A 26,081-nucleotide genomic window follows, 5' to 3' on the forward strand; every position below is an offset into this window, starting at 1 on the left:
TGCGCCTGCTGTTTCCTGCCAGTTCAGGCCCGGCACTCAAATGGGGAGGCCGCATTTGGTTCGTTCTGCCGAAGAGCAGGCTGCGTTGAAGGAATGACAGCGGGAGTGGGCTGCACTTCGTGCGTTCAGCCAGAAAACAGGTGGCGTTTGATGAACGCTGCAGGGAACTCGCTCGAGAAAGGGCTCATCGTCGACGTGCCGACCTCGCCGTGAGGGAGCGCGAAGCCGAGGCGTTATGACAATGAAGAGCTGTGGATCCCTAGCTTCGCTTGCGCCCCTCTTCACAGTAGTGGAAGGGGGTCAATTTTTATTATTTGAAATTTGGGGGTTAAATGTTGAATGCTATTTTTAAAGAGGAAAACTGGGGTGAAATCAAAGTTGTCGCTTTCTGGCACCCCAAAATTCTGAATTGTGATGGTAACTTTAACAAACACTTAACACATGCAATGGCCTCTTTTTGGGCACTTATATTTAAGTGAAATACACTCACGGGGACATGTAATTTCAAATAGAGCTGTCTGCAAATCATGTAGCAAGCTCATTTAGGCAAAACCTCATTGGGAGGCATTATCAATATTTAAAGAAACGCACATAAATAAAAAAAGTAAATATGCATGTTTGGTGATCCCTTCTTTGCTTTGTTCTGTGCACTTTATTAACAAAAAAAACAACAAAAGTGTAGGAGTGCACATGGGCATGTTTCGTGAGAGGTGAGATGCCTTTCCTTTCCTTACAAGCCCTTGTTGTTGATGTACATTGTCTTATGCATTGTGAGTATTTCGGTGTCCATCCTGGACCTGTGGTTTCTTTCATCCTTGTCTTCTGTTTTACTGCTTTGCTCCATGCGCTCTTGCAACAAAATTAATGCAAATTAATTTAATGTAACTACAACTAGTCCAATCTCCCACCCTTCTTTGAACATAATGTAGCTGAGTAAACATCCTCCCGTCACTGCTGCCGTTAGCTGTGCAGAGCAACGTCAGCGCTGCATTCACTTCCTTGTGCATTACCACTGCTTACATGTGTGCGACGTGGGGGAAATGCGATGTCATGGGCCATTATCTTATTAATGTAAATGCGGCGGCTAAAAAAGCAATAAGTTTTTGTTTACTCAAAGCCGGCAGGTGCTGAATATATTATATATGGCAGCTTTCGCTTGAATGTTTTGCAAAACAAAAGCATGTACCATATTCATATATCAATAGTGTTACCTGCTCACACAGAGTAGACAGTGTTTATTAGTTGCAACACCTGGATTTGTTGTTAACATTTACGAAAGGGCAGACTTCAGGAAGAAAGTGGGTTTAACCTGAAATTAATAAAACTTTTTCGGGCAGAAATAAGGAATTATTGGCTTTTACCTGAAAACGAAGGACCCTAAATATACTATACTCAACCATTTAAGCTAATAAAGTTGCAACCATGTGCTTCTTTAGAAAATTGAGGTTTGTTGGGACATTTCTTGCATAAACAAAGATTTGTCAAAATTTTTCACAAAAATATAAAACATTTATTCAGTATGGAGTTAAACAGGTATATATCATTTAATTTAGCTTACATCATGGGACATGTTAGTACTAGAAAGCACTTTTCTTCCTGAGCATTACTGCAGCTACCTTTGCTTATAGTGTCTTTATTGTTCTCATTTCACTATTTTATATTGCTTGTGCTACTTACATCTGCTACTATGTTTTGTATCTTTTGTATCCCCCCTTATTGGAATGCCATCTAGGCACTGTGGGTAACTAAATAAATAAATCGAGCAATAAATAATCGAGCATTTTTCAGTGCATGCTAAAGCATGCACTGAAAATGTCTGTTAGGGTTTTGTCTTTCAATGGTTTGTCATTATTGCAGTTGTCACTGTTAAATTATTGTGGGAAAGCCTGAAACCACTAAATGATTGTGAAGCTTTTTCTTTCGAGGAACCTTGAAGCAATTTCAGCTTTTATTGCAGATACTAGAGCTCGTCTTTACATGTATGCTTTGTTTTCTGTTTCTCTTGTTTTGCAGACATCTGTCGGGTATGTCGCTCAGAAGGGGCGCCCGACAAGCCGTTGTTCCATCCATGCATCTGCACAGGAAGCATCAAGTACATCCACCAAGATTGGTGAGTTAAGCCCAAACCCCATAGGAGCGATTTTGTGTGACAGTGACGATCAACGAAAAGGCCGATGAAAAGGCTGTCGAAAAGGCCGCCCAGAAGTGCTATGAGTGACTAGCCAAAGAGTCGAGCCATAACAGGATGTACAACAGTGGTGCTATCATTTGTTGCATGAAACGAGCAAACAACCGAATATTGGTATTTGCAAGGGTAAAAAGCCTACTGGAAGACCTCCAGAAATACTTTATACTGCTTTGTACAGCAAAACAAATCAGCTTTAGCCGATTTGTTTTGCTGTACAAAGTTACATGCGTACAGTGTTACATGCGTCATGCGAGTTTCAGTGCATATTTGCTGCCCTCATACCGGCAACACCGCGGAGATGCCGCTCAAAGTCATTACTCACGTGAGGTTTGACTTGTAGGCGATGAGTGGATGCGACAGCCATCTCAATTGTGTTACTTGTCACCGTTGTGCGCAAGATCACCTGCATGGCATTTATACTTTGTCACATGCTCAGGTATTTTGAGGCCGAGGCTGTTTCTTGAATGGATCATTTCTGGGCATGCCACTTTGTCACATTAATTGTCTTAAAAGAATTGTAAGAAATAAGGTGGGGACCTCAGTGATCCTCAGTCGCAGCACTCATTTACTGTGAAAGCAGAAACCTCTAAGGACAGATGATGGTAATCATCGTCATCATCTCAGGGACAAGCATCACCATCCTGTCCAAAAACTTGTTTTAAATGCTCACATTGACATTATCCGCTATAGTATTGCCTGTTGTGGCCTCCAAAATGCATGTCCCTACACCAACACACTCAGAGGATGCGGGACGTGCAAAACCCATTACAAATCACTAAGCGTATTTGACCAGCACAATAGAGCAGCACAAGAGAGCAGTGGTTAACCTTCCACCTGCACATTGCTGCAGAGGTACAAGTTCTAATTGAAGTGGCGGTGGGGATAGGCAGTGTTTTTTTGTTGCTTTTGTTAATGGTTTTCTTTTACTGAGGAAGAGGAGGAGCCTAACGATTACACGATAATGACCAAGATGACTTACATTGTCGGCGTAACTAAAAGGTTGAATAGACGGTCATAGCAAACACAGATTAAGCTTTAATCACTGTCGCAAGATGTAGGCACACGTTAAAGAACCCGAGGTGGTCCAAATTTCTGGATTTCCCCGCTACGGCGTGCCTCATAATCAGATCATGGTATTGTCACGTAAAGTCCCATAATTTAATTTCATTAATCACTGTTGCAGTAAAATGAGTCTTGTTTTAGAGAAGTATATACAGTTGAATCTTGATGTAACGAACATGGATATAATGAGTTGCCAGATATAACAGTAAATCTAAAATTTTTCTTTGCTAATATTAATAGGTAACAAATACATGCCTATAATGAATATAGGATATAACAAAGGTATTTTCATGTCACATGTGACTTCATGGTTTGACTGTACAGTGTGTGGCCCTTGCATGAGTCAGACTTGAAGCTACTCACTCATAGGAGTTGCGCTTACTGAAACACTATGTATTTACAAATTTCTGACCCTGCAGGGGCATCTGCTTCAGCAGGCGTTTGGTGTGTTGCGACACCACGTACCCGAGCACACACGGGTTAATCCCTCCCGCATGTAGCGTGCGCGGCTTAGCCATGTCTGGGGAAAAGGGGATCCTGGGGGTTGAGCCGATGCTGGGGATTCAGACCATTAAGGCCCCCTTGCGGAGGCAACACACCTCTTTGGCCTCAGCTTCACACAGACTGTACCCCTGGACTGACCCACCCAGGGGAAATGGGCAGTTGCCTTTTCCTGCCCTCCCAATCTTTTTCTTTCTCTCTCACTTAAAAATTTTCCTTCCTTCTAATCACTTATTCTTACTTCCGAATTTCCGGGCGGCAAGGGTTAACCGTGTGTAATATATTCAGCCTTGGGTTTATACATTAGGTTATAGTGGTGGTGCATAGCCTGGGGGGGGGGGGGGAGGGGGCTGTGTACCCTTGTTGGACTCGGTGGTGAGGGGCTACCACCGCCGCTGGATTTTGAAATCATCTAATGGTGGAAGCATTCCCCCAACTTTCATATCGGCCTCTGGAAAAAGGTTGCACCGAAGCAGCTTTCCAGTTCGTTTTGAAACCAAACTAAGACACGTTTCCAAAATACCACATTCTTCACAGTGAAGGCAGCACAACCATAAGAAAACTGTCGCCATTCCCAATTTCTAAATGCCTAGCAAACATGTTTGGACCTGGTTACAAAGCCTCAAAGATCGCTAGTGGAGACCTCCTCCTTGAACTGACCAAGAAAGATCAACTAGAAAAGCTCGCTGAACTTACCAGTATCGGTGACATTAAAGTGACAATCTCTCCACATCATTCACTCAACACAAGCAGGGGAGTTATATCAGAAGATGACTTCCTGAACCTTAGTGATGGAGAGCTACCTGAAGGATTTCAGGAGCAAAACGTAATTAAAGTACAAAGTATCACACTATGACGAAGTGACCAACAGATCCCGACAAAACATGTGATATTGACATTTGGTACTATCACTGTACCTAGTTTACTTGATGCAGGATATTTGAAAATCAAAGTCAGACTGTACACACCGAATCCAAAGTGGTGTTTCAAATGCCAGAGTCTCGGGCATGCATCATAATCATGCAGAGGCAGAGAAACATGCGTGAAATGTACTGCCAATGACCATCCTTCTGATAACTGCAATGCTCCCGCATTATGTGTCAATTGCAAGGGTGATCACCCAGCTTAGTCGCGGAGCTGCCCTTGCTGGAAAAGAGAAAAATAATCACAATCACTGTAAAGGAAAAGATCTCATTCTATGAAGCAAGGGAAAGGCTGGGGCACTTACCTCAAGTGAGCTATGCCAGTGTGACGCGGCAGGGTGCAGTGCCATATCGATTTCAGGAGTCTACAGGGTCCACGTCCTAATTACTACTAATTATACTAATTATTACTAATTGTATAATTGTTGCCGCTGAAAAAGCCATTCCTCAATCTTCTGGCATCTTATAGAAACTCCATCCACCCTTTTGGTGGCTGCAGCCAGTGCTGCTCCATCATCATTGAAGACGGGCCGGCAGACCGGATTGCTGCAGGGCCCAAAGTTGAACCAAACTCCACGGCCCGAGACGCACGTCTTGGTGCCTGGCTCTCGATCATCCAGCGTTTCAGAGAAGGCGATGGAGGTCGACCCGAAAACCCTGGCGTCATTGACGCCAAAAGATGCACGCTGCAAGCCAAGAAGGACAAACTTCTTGTAACTGCGCTGAAAAAGGGACAAGTAACCTGAACGGTTACTGCCCTTAATGAGAGTGGTCAACATTTTAATACATGTCACCTACGACTTGCAAGCTCGCACACACATAAGTAAATTTTTTCAATTCCATTAAAATGGCTTTTATCATTCATTGGAATTGCTGAGGCCTAATCCACAATCTAGGTGACATCAAAGACATCATAAATAAGCTATCACCAGTAGCATTCTGCCTTTAAGAAACAAACTTAGGCCCTAAAAATGCACCTTTTCTTAAAGGTTTTACGGTCGTATGAAAGGACAGCGAGCACTCCAGCCGTCTATCAGGAGTTGTCGCTATTGTTGTTCAAGGTGGCATCCCCACCACGGAATGTTCTATTAAGTACTCCGTGCGAGACTGTAGCTGTCATCGTTTTATCATTTAAGACTGTCATCATCTGTTCATTGTACATTCATCCTTGTACCCAATTTACTACTCAAGACTTGGAAAATTTAATTGAGGAGTTGCCGGAGCCTTTTGTTTTAGTTGGAGATTTTAATGCCCAATGCATTTTTTGGGTCAGCAATAAGAATGACCAAAGAGGACAGCTTATTGATGATTTTATTTCAACAAACATCTGTCTTTTGAACTCAGGTGCGCCAACATACTTTTCACTGAGTTCACATAATTTTAGCTGCCTTGATTTTAGCATTTTGCTCACCACATGTTTTTACCGATTTTAAATGGGAAGTACTGGAGACTTCGTATGGCAGTGATCATTTACCTGCTATAATCAACTTCACATCAATGCTACCTATTATATCCTCTAAACCGCGCCGTTTAAACTACAATGGCAGACTGGTCTGTTTTCACATAAAGTGCCAGGCTGGAGGAGCTCATTTTGACAGACCTAAGCATTGATGAACTTAATGAAAAATTTACTAATTGTATAATTGTCGCTGCTGAAAAAGCCATTCCTCAATCTTCTGGCATTGTTTGGAAAGAGCTGAATCCTTGGTGGACACATGAATGCACCGAAGCAAAAAAGCAGCAAAATAAGGCCTGGGTAATCTTGCGTAGATACCCGACACATAGCAACTTTCTGAATTTCAAACAAACCAAAGTGAAAGCACGATATATTCGGAGACAAGCTGAAAAATTGTCATGGCAGAAATCATCATCATCAGCCTGGTTACGCCCACTGCAGGGCAAAGGCCTCTCCCGTACTTCTCCAACTACCGCCGTCATGTACTAATTGTGGCCATGTTGTCCCTGCAAACTTCTTAATCTCATCTGCCCACCTAACTTTCTGCCACCCCCTGCTACGCTTCCCTTCCCTTGGAGTCCAGTCCGTAAACCTTAATGACCATCGGTTATCTTCCCTCCTCATTGCATGTCCTGCCCATGCCCATTTCTTTTTCTTGATTTCAACTAAGATGTCATTAACTCACGCTTGTTCCCTCACCCAATCTGCACTTTTCTTATCCCTTAACGTTACACCTATCATTCTTCTTTCCATAGCTCATTGCGTCCTCAATTTAAGTAGAACCCTTTTCGTAAGCCTCCAGGTTTCTTCCCCGTACGTGAGTACGGGGAAGAAACCGGAGGCTTACTGAATACGGAGGTTTCGACTGAATCAAATGCTTTCTCGTAATCAATGAAAGCTTATATATAAGGGTTGGTTATATTCCACAGATTTCTCTATCACCTGATTGATAGTGTGAATATGGCCTATTATTGAGTAGCCTTTACAGAATCCTGCCTGGTCCTTTGGTTGACGGAAGTCTAAGGTGTTCCTGATTCTATTTGCAATTGCCTTAGTAGATACTTTGTAGGCAACAGACAGTAAGCTGATCGATCTATAATTTTTAAAGTCTTTGGTGTCCCTTTTCTTATGGATTAGGATTATGTTAGCGTTCTTCCAAGATTCCGGTACGCTCGAAGTCATGAGAAATACATATCTACAATTAATAGCACCATCCTAAAAGGATGTGGGAACAGGTCAGGAAGTTTAGGGGGGACTACTCATCATGCACAATACCCTTACTTACACTGTCAGGCACTCAGGCAACGCTACACAAACAAGCGAAAGTACTTGGGGGGGGGGGGGGGGGCATTTCTATAACGTCTCTAGCTCGGCGAACTGTTCAAACACATTCTTAAAACACAAACTGTCAGCAGAAAAGGAGAAATTACCAACTGCTTGTACGTCAAAGGAAGAACCTAATGCTTCATTCACTTTAGAGGAACTTAACAGGGTACTGTGGTGCCGACAAAAAAACTACAGTAGGTCCTGACTGGATCCATTGTTCCATGCTTGCACACCAGTCCCAAGCATCTGTAGATGGTCTCCTTAACTTCTTAAATAAAGTATTTGAATCTGGAATCATGCCAAAAAATTGGAAAAACACATAGTTGTGCCTTTTTAAAAATTTATACAGGTAAATCCCCCACATCCCCAAGCAGCTTTTGACCCATTACCATGACAAGCTGTTCGGCTAAATCGTACGAAAGAGTTGTAAATGCGAGATTAACATTCGCTCTTGACATATGGAACCTAATTGATTTTCACCAGTGCGGGTATAAAAAAAGCTGTTCAACGACTGATCACGTCATGCGACTTGAACATGGAATACGTGAAGCATTCATACACAAACAGCAATGCCTGACAGTGTTCTTCGATCTAGAAAAAGTGCATGACACCACTTGGAGATTTGGAATCTTAAGTGACCTTGGTGCTTTAGGAATCTGTGGCAAAATGCTAAGCTGTCTCGCAGATTTCATGTCCAACAGAACATTCCAAATCCATCTAAGCTCTGTGCTCTCGCACATATTTATCCAGGAAAACAGTGTGCCACAAGGTTGCATACTTAGCACAACACTCTTTATAGTAAAAATGAACTCTATTAACAAAGTACTAACTCCACCCTCTGTTATGCACTCCATATACGACAATGATCTGCAAATAATGTGCTGCGCCTCAAATTTACCAGCATTGGAAAGGCAGCTCCAGATCACAATAAGTGAGCTAATACAATGGGCTGAGAAAATGGCTTCCGCTTCTCTGCTAAAAAAACTGGTACAGTGCTATTCTCGCAAAAATTAGGATTGTACTTAGACCTGGTTTTTAAATTGAATGATCTGGCGCTGCCGGTAAAACAGAAATACAAATTCTTGGGAGTAATCTTTGACAGCAAACTCCCTGGCCCATATAAAGACAACAAAAATTAAGGCAAATAAAGCGTTAAATATTCTGAAAGTGTTTTCCTATAAGCAGTGGAGTTCTGACCAAACATGCCTCTTATGTATTTACCGGTCTCTTATGCATAGCCTTCTAGACTACAGCTGGGTAGTCTATGGCTCAGCCAGACAGTCCTACATTCGATGACTTGACCCAGTAGATAACCTTGGACTGCAACTGGCAAGTGGGGCCTACAGAACATCACCTGTCCCAAGTTTATATGATGAGTGTAATGAACCTCCCTTACACTGCAACACATATGCTACATCATCATCATCACACTATGCAACTCACGCTTACATTACACAAATACACAAATAAAGCAGACATGATTAGACCGCTTGTTCTGCGATATGAGGAATATTGTTGGGGTTACGACATTCCTCATGAAGTCCTCCAGGTTGACAAAAAACCAGAACGATCCCCCCGTGGTACGATTTCATACAGTTATGGGACTGCACATTAACACATCTAAAGAAAAAAAGACACCCCACATGAAAGCATTATACAAGAATTCCACGCTCTTCAGGACAAATATCAAAATTACATGGAATTTTACACTGATGGCTCTAAAACAAAACATACGTGGGTGTGGGGGTCATAAATTGAAATTGGAAAACAAGTATTCGATTACCAAAACATGCCTCTGTTTTCACTGCTGAAGTTTATGCTGTATGGGTTGTAGTGAAAAAGATTATTACCGACAAACACGAAAATACAGTCATATACACTGAGTCCTTAAGTACACTAAAGGCTCTACATCTGAAATCTGACTGTGAATCCTTGATAGGGGACATTTTAAACATGGTGGCGTTTAACAAATATGGGAGATCAATTAATTTCTGCTGGGTGGGATACCGGGTAATGAAGCAGCTGATAAATGTGCATCAATGGCAGCATACAAGGGCATAACAAGCACTACACTTCCATATAAAGTTAGCATCCATGTGATTAGGAAGGCCTTAACATCAATATGGCAACACGAATGGGACCATTGTGCAGACAACAAGCTACATCTTACTAAACCCGTACTTGGTGAATGGAAGTCATGTAACCACCAGGAGCAGTTCTTTGAAGTAATTTTATGTCGACTATGCATTGGGCACGCACACCTCACGCGCAATTATTTACTTACGAAAGAAGACGCACCAACGTGTGAGAAATGCCAAGAACCACTAGCAGTTATGCATATAATACTGACATTTGCACATATTGAAGTACACAGACGAAACCTTTTGCACAACCTATATCAGCTACACATACCTTTACACCATGCTTTAATTTTAGGAGATGATCCGATAGTCCCATTATCTAACATGCGTAAATTTCCAGATGACACTGGCTTTTTACATAAAATATAGATTAACACAGCCTTTTTCTTCCTAAATTGGATTTTCAAACTCCTCGTGTTTGGCGCAGCATAGCCTTAGCTGCTTTTCTGCCACTAAACCACATTTAACTAACTAGCTAACAAATTTCAGAGCTCCAAAGCGAAGATGCGAACCTTATGTGAAGTCAGGCCTTACCTGTGTAAATAAATGTGGAACTGATTACCGTATTTACTCACATAATGATTGCACTCGCTTAATGATCGCATCCCTGAATTTTGTCATTAAAATTTTTTTTTTGTTTCTCGTGTAATGATCGCACCCTGAACTTGTCGCAGCGATATGTCATGTTCCAAGTCTAGCTAATGATGATCGCGCCTACTATCTGTCGAATGCTATGCGAACGACTCTTGAAGACATACCAAGCGGTCTGCACGCACCCAACATTCTTAAGCAGATGCCCCATTTCATTCCTTTCATCACTTTCCGCGCTTCCATGAAAAAAAAGCTGCAGCCAAACTTGCCTCGGCTTTATTATTTGTAGGCTTCATAATGGTTTTGGTCAACAACATAAAGGGTGCCTTTCTATTCTCGTCTGCACTCGTGGGCATGCAACAAATTGCGAGCGGCAACTATAGTGGCCATGTTTACACTGATATGTTAGAAATTTACCCTATTCATACGCCGACGCTTGTAACGCATCTAAGATATTCACCTACCCATAGTAGAAATGTGCTGTATTACGATAGCAGTGAAGACAAATGCCGCAGTTTCTGCAGCATGCCTGCCATGTGTTTCTGTCACTGGCAGCTAAGCGCGCCCATCTCTGTTTCTGTCCCCTCAAAGTGGACATGGCTATGTTATTGTCGCAACCTTGCCGATATTAACGATATTATTCATTACTGATACGGAAGAAACTGCTTCAATGGACGTAATGTGTTCACGAGAAGAAAAATAATCTCATTCGGCGAGTTCAGCTTGCTCCGCCGGTCACCATTTTTGTTTTGGTGTCCCGCACTGACAGCGGCAGCCGCCTGCTTGTCATCCTGCAGAAAATGCAGGATGAAAAAAGAAAATGTTTCTTTTCGTGGGAAATTTAACCAGCGTAATGATCGCACCCCTGAATTTGCATCGATTTTTTTTAGAAGGTGCGATCATTATGCGAGTAAATATGGTATTTGGAATGAATGCGATGTGTAGTGTTCAGGAAAGCCACAACTTTCCTGTCCATTTATTGGAGGGATATGCAGTTTCCTCTCGGGTATACTGCTGTTTGACCTTGTGCAGTTTTCTGTGTTGGAAGCATGACATGTCCTTCTGATTAGCCTTTGTGGTGCTGTAGACATTGGCCTTGTGTGCAGTAGGTGTGTCAGAGCTCCCGAGAGCCTTAGTAATTGGACGCTGTCATGCATCAGCCTTTGTCTAGCAGAGGATTCATAAGATGGGACCACATGGTTCCAAGTAACATTATCTTTGTTTTCAAATGAGCAGAACCGGTTGTGTGCACAAAATAATGTTACAAATATATCCACTCGCTGCTTTATAGGAGATAAAAAAACTTTAATCAGAAATGAGCGTCCCTGAGGAAAAGGTGTCATTTTCAAAAAAACCTGCCCTGGATTGGGGAGCTCAACTTGTTGCTGGACTGGTTGGTTCGTTAAACTTAATAAAAGATGAAGCAGGCTCTTATCAATTGACATGTCTTGCTCAGGTATGTAGACTGCTGACCAATCTGTTTGTTGACCAGTTTTCTTAGGACAGGCTGCAACTTCTAAATTCTAAGATTCAGGGGCTAGTCAGTGTGCAGTGATTCAGTGCAAAGTGCAAAATTTTGCCATAAGCAGGAACCTGTCTGTGATCATAATGTCGCCAGAACTTGGTATGCCGTGAATTTCTGGAATGGACTAATACAATTTGATGGTTGGCTTCTTGGTAGCTCCTTGCTAACTGGTGCGAGAAATACCAAAAGTTTGCGGGTGTCAGTTGGCTTCCAAGCTTTTCTTGTGCCCAGCCACGTGCAGATGTTTACAAATTATTGCATAGCAATTGGTTTCTGAAATAACATATAAGCAGATTCTTCATAAAACAACTGAAGGAAATATTCACTGTGGTGCCCTTACCAATGAATGATTCATACTAGGAGAGCTAGTGAAAGGAAACTAAGGAGGGGCCTTAGTTATTTCAATATTTGAGATGACATGTCCAGTACCTGTGTCATTAGGATTGCTGTCATTGCTTCCTTTTGATGCGAGTTAAAGCGGCCATGACTCAATGGAATAATCAGGCAGCAGGTCCGCATTGTTGAATATCACGAAATTTCCAAATTTGTATGTTTTCTTTCTTCTCTCTACCTCTCTCTTCCTTTTTTATGAGCACGACTAGAGGTACCATTGAAACTACTCATGGAGGTTGCCATTTTGTAGTTGGGTGCAGCATGCGTAACAAAAATAAATGCCTCTGTTGAAGGAATTTCCCTCCAACAGGCTCCTTATGCAACCTGCTGGTGTTACGAAGAAGTGCCGAGATTCAGATGAGCTTGAGTTGTCTTCAGGACTTTATCAACAGTCAAAGCTACCTAGGACAAGCTGAGCTTGTCTTTTGTTTTTTCAGCAAGTGAAGGCTTGATGAGCCCAGTGCTTCATAATAATGGATGACACACTGCATGCACATCATGAATGATGTGCATGCTTCATTAGTAAACGATACCATTTGTGAACCTTTTCGCAAACATAATTTTTTAATTACTGAGAAATCACAGACTAAATGAGAAAGATGCATAGAACATGCTGTTTCTGTTCAGCAGGGCCGAAAGTCACTCATGCTCAACAAAATGCTCTCAAGCTTTGCTTTAAACAGACTGGACTCATCTTTAATGATTAATGAGTTCACAGTTGAAATGCTTAGGGAGGGTTTGAGAGCTAATGCTATACCATATTTACTGGAATTATGGCCAGTATTCTTTTTAGGATGTCATGCACAGTGTATGACATCCTAAATTCTAACAATACTTTGGTTTAACAATACTTGCAAGTTGGCCTTTCCTTAAAGGTGTGGCCAAAGGTGTCTCATTTAAAGTTGTGGTTCAGTGATAGAGGAGTGTTGCAATTGCTTGATGTATCTATCTACGATTGGAGCTACATCAACTTACAGAGGGTAGGAGGGCAGCAGCTAACATTGAGGCACTGCATCGTATGCACATTGTAAGAGAGGTGTGGGACTGGATAGCAGCTGTGTGGATGATATTATTGCCAGGCTAATTTCATAAGCTATCTAAGAGTGCTTCATTTCATTTGTGCTCGCTGGAATAAGAGCGGCAGAGAATTATGGGAAAAAAAATGTGACAAAAAATTGGGGTTGTGGCACTGAGCAGCAAAGAGTGAGTGTGTGACACAAGAATGAGTATTTAAAATGTAATGCAACCACAAAAAACTTGTGACTAACATCGGAGGCACCAAAGTGTATGGTTTGCTTTCATTGATGTTTATAGTTTTTGTAGTTGGCCTACGTTCGAGGAGCCTTTATTTTTTTCCACAGCTTTGAATTTTTGAGTATCTGCGTTGAATCTAGGCTGGCCGAGGTTAGAGTACATATGGTAATTGTGGAGCCTGTGCAGGTACAATATGACTGTGCCGTGAAGAAAGGCCATTGACAGTGCAAGTGGCATGATGATTTTTCAAGAGTGTTTGGTTCATAAGTATTCAGAAATACAGCTTGTGAACCAATTTACAGCTCCACTAAGCTGGTTTGGCGCACAATGACTGGTGGAAAATGAGAGCACCATGATCACTTTGCACCGTGGTGATCAGGTGACCATTCTGCACTATGGCCCATTGTGTGTGTGTGCTGATAATTACATAATAACAGAGCTTTGTGACCATTTTTTAAATTCATGATTTGCAGTTTGGTTCAGTGGTTGAAGTACAGCCGAAAAGAATACTGCGAACTCTGCAACCACCGGTTCTCCTTTATGCCAAGTGAGTTTTTCAGCTGGGCATTTGTTGTGTACTTCATTGTGTATTACATATGCCATATATTTTTACAAGGCATTTGTAAGCAAGGAAGCCATCTAATAAAGCACAAGAAAATATTTTAAATGTTTCATTGTATGAAACTAGGGGAAGTATACATTATTTATGATCCTGTGAAGGCTGAACATCGACACTGGTTTTCCCGTATATTGCAGCCAAGGCCCTAAATAAATATTAACCCTTTGAGGGTCAATGACATAAATATATGGCGCCACGAACAAGTCCAAAAATGGTTGATGCCGTATATTTATGGTGCTGTCTGTACGTTTAAAAAGCGCGCTAATTTCCTATTTCTTTCTATCATGTGCTGCCACTATGTGGGAATACAGGGAATTTTTTTCGCGCGCCTCCTTCGCTCGGTTTTCGTTGCATGGTTTGTTTTAGAGCTAGTTTGCTCCCTTGCACCTATATACTACCGCTCGTGCATTGGCGCGCGCGTGGGCGGGTGGCGGTTTGGGTTTTATTTTGCGGGCGGTTTCCGCTTCTCTCGCTTGCAAAACTGATGGCTATCTCGTTACTAATCGCTCAAAGGGCTACTGCTTGTTTCTCACTTGTTTAGTGCTCGCATGGGTCGCATAGGAAGGATGTCGCCGTGCATGCATTTCCGTTAGTTCTTTTTTTTTTTGACACTTGCGAAAACTAATTGCCTCTGGTTGGCGATAAGATGAAGATTAGCAGAAGTTTGTCACACGTTTTGCTTTTTTGACGGGCACACAACCACACAGCTTTCTTGAGTGCGCGCACCTACGCAGTTCGATTACGCTATGGACATAAATATTAGTGCAAGAGCAGGGACAAGTGAGAGTTGTGAAATATTCTCGTGTGCTCATTTTCAAAGCCTTGAACCATGTGTATAACAATGCATCAAATTTTTAATTCTGATAAGTTTATTTCCTTTTTTATTGTTCTTCATGACTGAAGAGTACATATATACCAACACAATATATTTTTTCTCACTTTACGGTCACCCTAGAAAAATTACGGTAAATTTTTTTCGAAATAAGTCCCTAAGAAGAATTGGAATCTGCAATAAAAAAAATCGACCCTGGGCGGTCGCACATGGCGAAAAAAATCGATCCTCAAAGGGTTAAAGGGCTTTACATAAATACAACTTGCTGCTAAAAAAACTTCCGTAATTTGTTCATCATTGTTTTATAATGTGTTTCTAATTAGTGACTTATAACTATATGACATGTTCATTGAGTAGACAAAGTGGCAGTTGTGAAGTTTTGGGGAGCTAGAAGGCTTCAGTTTGAATGGTTTTAAAAGGACTATGTTTTCTGTGCTTTCCTTTCTGTCATATGAGCATAAGGCATTCTGCAAAATTTGAGAAGTACTCTATGATTAATGTGGCGAATTGGGCGTGTTGGTACTTATTTGAAAAGGCGGCAGTGCAAAAAGACATGGACAGAGACAAGATGATGAGGACGAGCGCTAATCTTCTAACATTTTTGTGAATGATTCGGGAATATGTACGTGCTGTCCGAGCCAGGTGTTATTATGTATGCATGCGTAAGTATGCCAGCTCATTGTCTGAAAGTGTGATGGAGACCATGCTGACACATCCCTCCCCAAGTCTAGAAGTCTGCTCAGATTCTGTGATTTCCCGTGTCATACGTGTTTTACTCTTCTTCATAATGGAAGTGTTTGCAAGGTCAGGCAAACAGTCCTTGCATGTCAGATAATGATTTTCATGCAAACACTGTTTGCCCGACCTTGCAAACACTTTCATTATCAAGAAGAGTAAAACACATATGACACGCAGAGCTGGGACTGCTGTGCTAATTGCACCATTTTGATGCAAACGCCAATTCCTGCTCTAAACTCAGAACACAGAAAAGTGACCGAAATTGTGACACACTGCGCCAGAACGGCTGCGGCATGTGTGTTCCGGCAGTGACCGCAAAAGGCGAGTGGCTTCATTTTCTGAAAAAGAGTGCAGCTGTTCTAATTTGCCTCCCGCACAGTTTCTTGTAATTTTCGAGCTTATAACCTCTGGACCTTTTGGCGCTTCCGGCTAGTGGCCGGCACTCATGCGGCCACTCCCGCCTGTCGTTGCGGCTGTATTTAGCGTTGCGGCGCTCCCTAGCTGAGGTACAAAACAACGAAAAGTAGACTGGGGGCGCTGCGAGCGAACTAGAACCTTTCTTAACTGTTTTTGCCTCATGTCCAGTGCTCCGTTGTCTTGCTGCCACTGTGGCCTCTCGTTTTGCTCTTGTACTGTTGATATGAATAGAAAGGCGCACCGTAACAAATGCCTTTTATGTGTAAGTGCAGTCAGAGACTGATTTTTTGCACATGCCCGATAATTCGGACGCCTTTGTGGAACTGCTACGTACTCTGTAGAGTCAGTGTATAAGAATGTATGAAAATTTGGACGCAAAACATTTCGCCGTGACTGCAGGCCCGAAACAGCATTACTTGAAGCCACTGCCATTTAGATTATAGCACACCCTTGAACCAGCGCTCTCACGTGCCGATTTTCTGGCAGCCACTACCACGGGAACGCTAGGCCTAGCTGCTTCAGATGTTCACTGCCAAGCTTCTCGCTATTCGATGCCGTTATTTTCATTAATAGTACTTGTTCCTGTCAGCAGTGGCGCCGACTCCACCTTTGTGATCCTGACCGATGGCTTCGAAGCGCAGAAAGCATGCCACGTTGTATAATGCTGATTTCTGGAAATTAGCTTCGCCGCAATGAGCAGTGTTATGCGGTCAAGCATACACAATGTATTGCAGTGAAGCATACCAAGAGTGTAAAGGGGCAGCTGTCATGGGGCATGGTATGTATTCCTTAAATATACACGCAGGATCCCACCATCTCCTGTTGAATTGCAAGCTACGATACGCCTAATAAGTGTACTGACAGGCCTTCAGTGCTATTTCAGGCATGCCTGTGACTATTTGAGCTTTTGCGACAGTAAAGCTTATTCACATTTCATTTGTCCATGACTGTATATCTTCTTACATACAAATGTGTAGCAGTAATGACATTATGGAAATGAAGTGCTTGCCAGGGCTTTGATTTCATGCAATGTGAAGGAATCCTGCATTAGGAAGGCGCTTGCTGCAGTGGGTTCTGTGGGCTCTCTGTCTATGTCCCCAGGGCCAGTACAACATAAAACTACTACAATCTGTTTCTGTTATGAAGAATTATTTATATTATGAAGAAATGGCTTTCAGTAAACCACAGTAGTTTATAACTCTGGCTTCTCTGTACGGTTTGTTGGTGAAGCGGTTTCCCAGGCACTTCACCCACATTGTTGAGACATTATAGGAAAATGTATTTATAACAAATGTCTTGGGTTAGTTTTAAAATTTTGGACTCGCTATTGCAGAATACATGTTTTAGAGTGCAGCTCTTAGGTGCCCATTCCTGCATTGAGCGTTGGTGTGCCTCGGCGTAACCAAGCGAACAAGCACAGCGAAAGATGAAAGTGAACGTGGAGCAGAGAGCTAGATGAAGAAAGATTGCGCAAGGTGGAAAGTGGAGGCAAAGGCTACAGTGAAAGCATGAGGCAGAAATTGGAGAAGGAGTGAAGGGGAAACGGCCTGCACGTGCGCCGAGTTGCCGGCTGCCACGTCATCCGCCACCACCACCGCGTGGGCGATCTCATCTGTGCTTGCGAGAGGGGGTCAGAGTGGGGAGGGCTACACTCCACTCGTCTATGGCATCAGCTGCTGAAGTCAGTTTGGGGTACCAGCGTTTGTGATGGGAATCACTGCTCCTGCAAGGGGTAATGGCGAGTGGGTACGAGTAAGGCTTGATGTGATGCTCCCTTGGGTGTTTCCGTCGCTGACACTAGTGGCGCTATTTTCCCGCAACGAAGGGCCGCTCTCGTTGGTGGAACAACAGCCTGAGAAGAAAAGCATAGTGCCGTGCAAGACGGGTTGTGCAACGACGATGGTTACGATATGGCGGCAGAGTAGTGCATGTCGTCTGTATGGAAACAAAGTGCGCTACTCACAGCACACTCTTCTTAATATAAACCGTGTAGTACTATATGATAATACAATATATTGACACGCAAAATGAAAACATGAATAGAGCTGCACTCAAATTTTCCATCAGGGAGTATGGTAATTGTCGGTGAATTTTTTTGTGATTGCTGCCATTAATTAAAAATCTACAGGCACTATTACCAAAATTTGCATGCACTAGACAGTTTCACTATCAGCATAATCTGCTTCAAAATTTGGTTGCCATTGCTTAAGACAGTTGCAGTACAGCGCTCGTGTTAGTTTATTCTGTGTTCCATCGTGGTTTCGAAGTGTGCTGCCATATTCCAGGTTCTATTATTCCACCAAAATTCAGGTTGGGGCCTGGCTCCATACTGCTTCAAAATGAAATTTTATCAGCTCTAAATTGCTTCAAAATGAAATTCAATCGGCTCCTAACTGCTCCAAAATGCATTTTTGTCAGCTCCAAACTGCTCCAAAATGCAACTTGCCCAAAAAATTGCTCCACAATTTCTTTGGGCAGTCCCACCCCTGGACATGTGAAATCGCAGAATCTGAACCGATTTCTAGACATGAGGAAGGGTGTGACAGCATCACACTTTCAGACAGAGCTGGCATACCTATGCATGCACTGATGGTAAGCCCTGGCTCAGACAGCATGTAAATATTCGCGAGTCAATCACAAAAATGTTGTTGGAAGCTCAGCGCTCGTCCTTGCTGTCTCGTGTCTATCCCTGTCTTTTTGCGCTGCCGCCTTTTCAAATACTCTATGACGATGTGTCCATGTGCACTGTTGCACTAGCCTTTATAGGAGGGTTCTGCTAATGATGCATGCATGCAGTAGTTATTGCCATGGTTAATTATTACTTGTTTATGCACTTTCTGTGACACTGTGGCACATTTTATGACACTGGTGCCTGTGATTTTGCTTAGAACTTGTACACACAGGCCGGGTTGTATATTAATTTTGTTGAAAATTGTCACTTAATAATTTGGCATTCTGAACTTGAAACTACAGTCAGCCTGTCATTCACATGGGAGTTTATTATGGTACACTGTGCGTGCTGCGTAGAACAAAATTTTTTACGAGTACATTTGTTACAGTCTACAGCATTTAATCGTGCTAAATATTTCACACTGCTTTTCAATTTTGCATTCTGTAACAAACCTTTTGGTACTGCTGTGATGCTATTGTTAAATACAAATCACTTGGGTAATGCTGAGTGAGCAATGTAATGACCATCATGGATTGCATTATCTCTGGTGCCCTGTTGAAATACATCTTTAACTTGTATCCATGTATAGACTTCTGGCTGCATGGGTTTGTTTAAAAGAAATAAAACCAAGCTTACAATTTATTGCAAAATTTGAGAAGTATGCTTGTCTCCGTGCATGCTATTAGGGAGGCAGAATGTGTAATGGGTGTACCTTTTATGTTGGCATGGGGTGCCCTGATTAATTCAGTGCAATCTTTTTTCATGACTGAATCGTGCCATGAAGTTATGCAAGCCTTTCTTTCATAAATTAAAAATGCTTCCCTGAATCCTGAGTGCCATAGGTTTCACAGGAATCTGAGCAGGAAACAATAAAACCTAGAGGTACAGAATTCTAAGTAGACTGCAAGTTTGATACAGTGTGCAAAAATACGCTAATATAATGTGGAGAAGGGAAACAGAGGAGCTAAATTTTTGTTAATTGTGACCATATAAAGCCAACAAGCACTGATGTCAATGAAAGAATAGGAGTTATTAGCTCCGGGTGAAATTGAAATGTAGAAAACGATAAAGGGGGGGGGGGAAAGGGAAGATAATAGTAGATGAAAAGACATCGTCTGTAGGAGGCGATCCCACAACTTCCGAATTACACACGTTGCCTTCCTTGGCCTCATCGCCTTTTGGCTTTATATAGTCACTAATATAATGTGTATTACAAACCGGACCTCGTATTTGATTTCTTGATTGTTGTGACTAGCTCAAGTTTGCAGCGTGCATGCCTGATACGCTTTTTGAAGTGCATGCTGGTATCTTCTGTTGCAGTTTACCATTTATTGTTATATTAGTATCAGACTGCAGTTCTGTATACTGTGCATCTTTCCTGTTGATGTGGTGACTTGGACCCATTTCATCTATTAATTTCCTTGTTCCTGAGCAGTTTACTCTCCTGACATGCCTAAGCGGTTGCCAATCCGAGACATAGTGAGTGGCCTGCTGAGCAGCCTGGGCACGGCCATCCGCTACTGGCTGCATTACACTGTGGTGGCCTTTGCTTGGCTGGGCATAGTGCCCCTTACAGCCTGTAAGTGCAGCATTATTTTTATCACATGTGTGTTTGTCGCAAGGTGTAACGATTGCTGCTGAATATTTAGACTTCTTTTTGTACATGCATAGTGCCCATCCCAACTCAGCACATCTTGAGGTGCAGCAAGTCACGTGTGCTGTGTTTTGCATGAATATCATGTGAAATTTTTTTGTGGAAACGCTAACTTAATTAAAAAAGGACTTTGTGTTATATTTGGAACCATACTCTGAATATAATGCAGGATTTTTTTTCCCCTTTCGCCCTTCATTATGGAACGAGCTCACTAGCCAGATGACTGGACTGTGTAGGAAACCTACTGTAACATCCCAAGAGATGCCACGTCCACAAAAGATAACCCACCCCTGTTTTTGGCAAGATTTTCTAGTTTTATAAAATAACATGCGCTAGTTCCTGTAGGTACATGGAAAGTTAGCCCACATCGTATTTTCAATCTATTTTCTCTCGGTTTTAGGTGGGCTATCTCGAGATTTTATGGTAGTTTTGTGATGTCATAGGCAGTATAGGCACTGTGCGGCTATGGAACAGTACTACCCGCATTTTTAGCTGTCTGCCCATTCTATGTAGAATGGGCAAGTGATCTCACTCGGGTGAGCAATCTGATTAGCTTTCCATGTGATGTCATCAGAAATGCTTGAAACATGCTGCTCCATTAAGTTAACTTTTAATAGCATACATCTGCATAGAAATTTGTGTTGCTGTAAAAATAAATACACAAATACAATAGGTCTGGCGGCGCTTCAAACAAATTGCGCACTTCTGCCTGAGTATGTCGATTGGCTGCTACAGTTGTCTGTACAGTTGAATTTGCATGCATATGTGAGGGAACTATTAATACAAGTTTCTTCCAAAAAGCTGGGCTTTGTGCATCTTTGTGAGGCTGCACGGAGGAAGGCAAGGGTTGAGAAAGAATGTGACAAAGGCTAACAATAGCACAGTGCTGATGGCAGCCATTGGGACGTGGAGAGTTTCTTACATCAATATATGTGCAGTGATGTCTTCTTCGATAGCAGGCACAGGAATGGTACCAGCGCTGTATTACAGTCATCTTGCACTACAGGGAGCTTGTGCAGGGAGTTAAGTGCAGTGACTGTGCATGCTGTAGAAGATGCGAGCGCTGTACGTAAACTCCATTTTGAGGCCACCATCACCACAGTAACAAGAAAAACTGCGTATGAAAGAGGCCCAGGAACACACTTAGTTCAAATTAACCAGAAGTAAACAACACTTGCCTCATCGTATGAAGTGCCCAAGGAGGCGTGACATACATGGTCGCATGGTGTAAAAGTTGAGGGGGAATGCCGTGGCATGAGAGGAGGGTAATGTTTAACCATAGTTTCCTACACTATTTACTAGAGGGAAAACTCTGGCGCTGCAATCGTTTAACCACCATGGGAATGACGGGTAGTATATGGATTTGTCCAAAATTCTTGCTTGTGGATTCAGACATTCTTGTGGCTTTGTTTATTATGCTTTATCTGCCTTCATTGTCTTATATTTCAGAGCAATCTAGACTTGTATATGTAGAAGACTGCAAACATACACAATCGCTACTAATTGCAGTGGTTCAGCCTGTGGAGGTGGCCAAATCGAAATGTGCCAAGCATCTAAACGTGCTGGCTTGCCCGTGAGAAATTCATAAGAGCGTTATATGCCGTTTGCCGATGCATGTGTCCATGGTGTAATGATTTCAATATCGGGTTTCTGTGCTAAAGGCCCTTTGTTCTAATCATGCCGTCAGACCGTTTAGATAATATTTATTTAGGTATTTATTAAACAGCACTTTGTTAAATATGATGAGTTTACAAAGTCACTAAGCTGTTTGAAGCTAGAAAGACAAAGTTTAGGCAAAGCCATGTACTACCCATCATTCCCATGCTGGCTGTAGCGCTTTGCTTGCAGCTCCGGTAGACACTAGCACCAGAGTTCCCTCTAGTAATTATTGTATAAAACTGTGTGTTTAACCACTTGTAGCTGTTTTATTATAGTATGCTGACTTGCAATTTTTCTGAGGAAACATTCCTTGAGTGATATTGTGTGTCTAGGCGGTACTCAGGTACAACAAAAATAGGTTTCAAGGACCCTTTAAGTTTCCCAAAAACATCTATCTAGCAGTTCAAGACAATATGAACTGGAAGTGGTACCACTATCAGAAATTGTGCATCATGTGATGAACCCATATATTAATATAGTAAGTAAATACCATAATTACTTGCATAATGATCACACTCACGTAATGATCGCACCCCTGAATTTTGTCCTCAAAATTCAATTTTTTTTCTTTCCTGCATAATGATCACATCCAAACTTGCTACAGCGATATGTTGTGTGCCAAGTCTAGCTGATGATTATCGCGCTTACCATCTGCAGAATGCTGTCGAATGCTACGTGAACGACTCTTCAAGACATACCAACCGGTCTGCACACACCAAACAGATTCGCAAGCAGATGCCCCATTTCATTCCTTTCATCACTTTCCACATTTCCATGAAAAAAAAGAAAAGCTACAACGAAACTTGCCTTGGCTTTATTATTTGTAGGCTTTATAATGGTTGTGGTCAATACAACAAAAAAGGCGTCTTTTGATTTGTCTCGTCTGCACTTATGGGCACGAAAAAATCGCGAGCGGCAACGATAGTAGCCACGTTTACACTGATACGTTAGAAGTGTACCCTATGCATATGCCGACGCTTGTAACACAGCTATGATATTCGCCCACCCGTAGCAGAAACGTGCCATATTAACATAGTAGTCAAGACAAATGCCGCAGTTTTCGCAGCGTGCCCGCCATGTGTTTCTATGTCACTGGCTGTTAAGCGCGCCCATCTCTGTTTCTGTCCCCTCAAAGTGGACATGGCTACGTTATTGCCGCAAACTTGCTGATATTAATGATATTATTCATTACTGATACAGAAGAAACTGTTTCAATGCACGTAATGTGTTCATCATCATCATCATCATCATCATCAGCCTGGTTACGCCCACTGCAGGGCAAAGGCCTCTCCCATACTTCTCCAACAACCGCGGTCATGTACTAATTGTGGCCATGTCGTCCCTCCAAACTTAATCTCATCCGCCCACCTAACTTTCTGATGCCCCCTGCTACACTTCCCTTCCCTTGGAATCCAGTCCGTAACTCTTAATGACCATTGGTTATCTTCCCTCCTCATTACATGTCCTGCCCATGCCCCATTTCTTTTTCTTGATTTCAACTAAGATGTCATTAACTCGCATTTGTTCCCTCACCCAATCTGCTCTTTTCTTATCCCTTAATGTTACACCCACCATTCTTCTTTCCATAGCTCGTTGCGTCGTCCTCAATTTGAGTAGAACCCTTTTTGTAAGCCTCCAGGTTTCTGCCCCGTAGGTGAGTACTGGTAAGACACAGCTATTATACACCTTTCTCTTGAGGGATAATGGCAACCTGCTGTTCATGATCTGAGAATGCCTGCCAAATGCACCCCAGCCCATTCTTATTCTTCTGATTATTTCCGTCTCATGATCCGGATCCGCCGTTAATACCTGCCCTAAATAGATGTATTCCCTTACCTCTTCCAGTGCCTCGCTACCTATTGTAAATTGCTGTTCTCTTCCGAGACTGTTAAACATTACTTCAGTTTTCTGCAGATTAATTTTTAGACCCACTCTTCTGCTTTGCCTCTCCAGGTCAATGAGCATGCATTGCAATTGGTCCCCTGAGTTACTAAGTAAGGCAATATCATCAGCGAATCGCAAGTTACTAAGGTATTCTCCATTAACTCTAATCCTCAATTCTTCCCAATCCAGGTCTCTGAATACCTCCTGTAAACACGCTGTGAATAGCATTGGAGAGATCGTATCTCCCTGCCTGACGCCTTTCTTTATTGGGATTTTGTTGCTTTGCTTATGGAGGACTATGGTGGCTGTGGAGCTGCTACAGATATCTTTCAGTATTTTTTTTACATACGGCTTGTCTACACCCTGATTCCGTAATGCCTCCATGACTGGTGAGGTTTCGACAGAATCAAATGCTTTCTCGTAATCAATGAAAGCTATAAATAAGGGTTGGTTATATGCCGCACATTTCTCTATCACCTGATTGATAGTGTGAATATGTTCTATTGTAGAGTAGCCTTTATGGAATCCTGCCTGGTTCTTTGCTTGACAGAAGTCTAAGGTGTTCCTGATTCTATTTGTGATTACCTTAGTAAATAGTTTGTAGGCAACGGACAGTAAGCTGATCGGTCTATAATTTTTTAAGTCCTTGGCGTCCCCTTTCTTATGGATTAGGATTATGTTAGCGTTCTTCCAAGATTCCGGTACGCTCGAGGTCATGAGGCATTGCGTATACAGTGTGGCCAGTTTCTCAAGAACAATCTGTCCACCATCCTTCAACAAATCTGCTGTTACCTGATCCTCCCCAGCTGCCTTCCCCCTTTGCATATTTCCCAAGGCTTTCTTTACTTCTTCTGGCGTTACCTGTGGGATTTCGAATTCCTCTAGGCTATTCTCTCTTCCACTATCGTCGTGGGTACCACTGGTACTGTATAAATCTCTATAGAACTCCTCAGCCACTTGAACTATCTCATCCATATTAGTAATGATATTGCCGGCATTGTCTCTTAATGCATACAACTGATTCTTGCCAATTCCTAGTTTCTTCTTCACGGCTTTTAGGCTTCCTCCGTTCCTGAGAGCATGTTCAATTCTATCCATATTATACTTCCTTATGTCAGCTGTCTTACGCTTGTTGATTAACTTCGAAAGTTCTGCCAGTTCTATTCTAGCTGTAGGGTTAGAAGCTTTCATCCATTGGCGTTTCTTGATCAGATCTTTCGTCTCCTGCGATAGTTTACTGGTATCCTGCCTAACGGAGTTTCCACCGACTTCCATTGCACACTCCTTAATGATTCCCACAAGATTGTCGTTCATTGCTTCAACACTAAGGTCCTCTTCCTGAGTTAAAGCCGAATACCTGTTCTGCAGCTTTATCTGGAACTCCTCTATTTTCCCTCTTACCGCTAACTCGTTGATCGGCTTCTTATGTGCCAGTTTCTCCCGTTCCCTCCTCAGGTCTAGGTTAATTCGAGTTCTTACCATTCTATGGGCACTGCAGCGCACCTTGCTGAGCAAGTCCACATCTTGTATGATACCAGGGTTAGCGCAGAGTATAAAGTCTGTTTCATTTCTAGTCTCGCCGTTTGGGCTCCTCCACGTCCACTTTCGGCTATCCCGTTTGCGGAAGAAGGTATTCATTATCTGCATATTATTCTCATTATCCGCATATTATTTATTCACGAGAAGAAAAATAATCGCATTCGGCGAGTTCAGCTTGGTCCGCCGGTCGCCATTTTTATTTTGGTGTCCCGCACTGACAGCGGCAGCCGCCTGCTTGTCATCCTGCAGAAAATGCAGGATGAAAAAAAGAAAATGTTTCTTTTCGTGGGAAATTTAACCAGCGTAATGATCGCAACCCTGAATTTGCATCAATTTTTTTTAGAAGGTGCGATCATTATGCGAGTAAATACGGTATTGCAGATTGTCCGGGACTTATAGTCACAAAACTAAAACTTCTTTTTTGAAAGCTGGTCCTTATTATGCAATGGTCAAGTGCCTGTTATGTTGTTTAGTTTGTGATTTTTGCCATTTGCTTTTTTTGTGCAGGTCGCATTTATCGATGCCTATTTACTGGGTCTGTGAGCTCACTCTTAACATTGCCTTTGGACATGCTTTCCACGTGAGTGTCTATTCACATTCCTTTGTACTAGGCAAAAGTGACCGATTTTCCAGATTGCAGAGTAGGACAAGTGGCAGTTACGGGCGTATGTATTCGTGCACCAAGTTGATTGCTTTGTGAATCATGGT

General features: G+C 42.4%; 1 protein-coding gene across 2 annotated transcripts in view; it reads left to right on the forward strand.

Moving 5' to 3' along the window:
* LOC142559026 (E3 ubiquitin-protein ligase MARCHF6) overlaps positions 1-26,081 on the forward strand; it is a 168,791-nt gene that overhangs the window by 6,484 nt on the left and 136,226 nt on the right. The window contains exons 1-5 of one of the 2 annotated variants that reach the window (XM_075670816.1): positions 2,028-2,110; positions 5,144-5,387; positions 13,834-13,907; positions 20,073-20,216; positions 25,881-25,953. In XM_075670816.1, coding sequence (XP_075526931.1) covers positions 5,311-5,387; positions 13,834-13,907; positions 20,073-20,216; positions 25,881-25,953 — 368 coding nt within the window. In that variant the 5' untranslated portion in view covers positions 2,028-2,110; positions 5,144-5,310. Of the gene's footprint in view, positions 1-2,013; positions 2,111-5,143; positions 5,388-13,833; positions 13,908-20,072; positions 20,217-25,880; positions 25,954-26,081 lie in introns of those variants that run through there. The other variant, XM_075670815.1, reaches the window with a different exon arrangement.

Source organism: Dermacentor variabilis, chromosome 1 (assembly GCF_050947875.1).
Source record: "Dermacentor variabilis isolate Ectoservices chromosome 1, ASM5094787v1, whole genome shotgun sequence".
In the NCBI taxonomy this organism is placed as follows: domain Eukaryota; kingdom Metazoa; phylum Arthropoda; class Arachnida; order Ixodida; family Ixodidae; genus Dermacentor; species Dermacentor variabilis.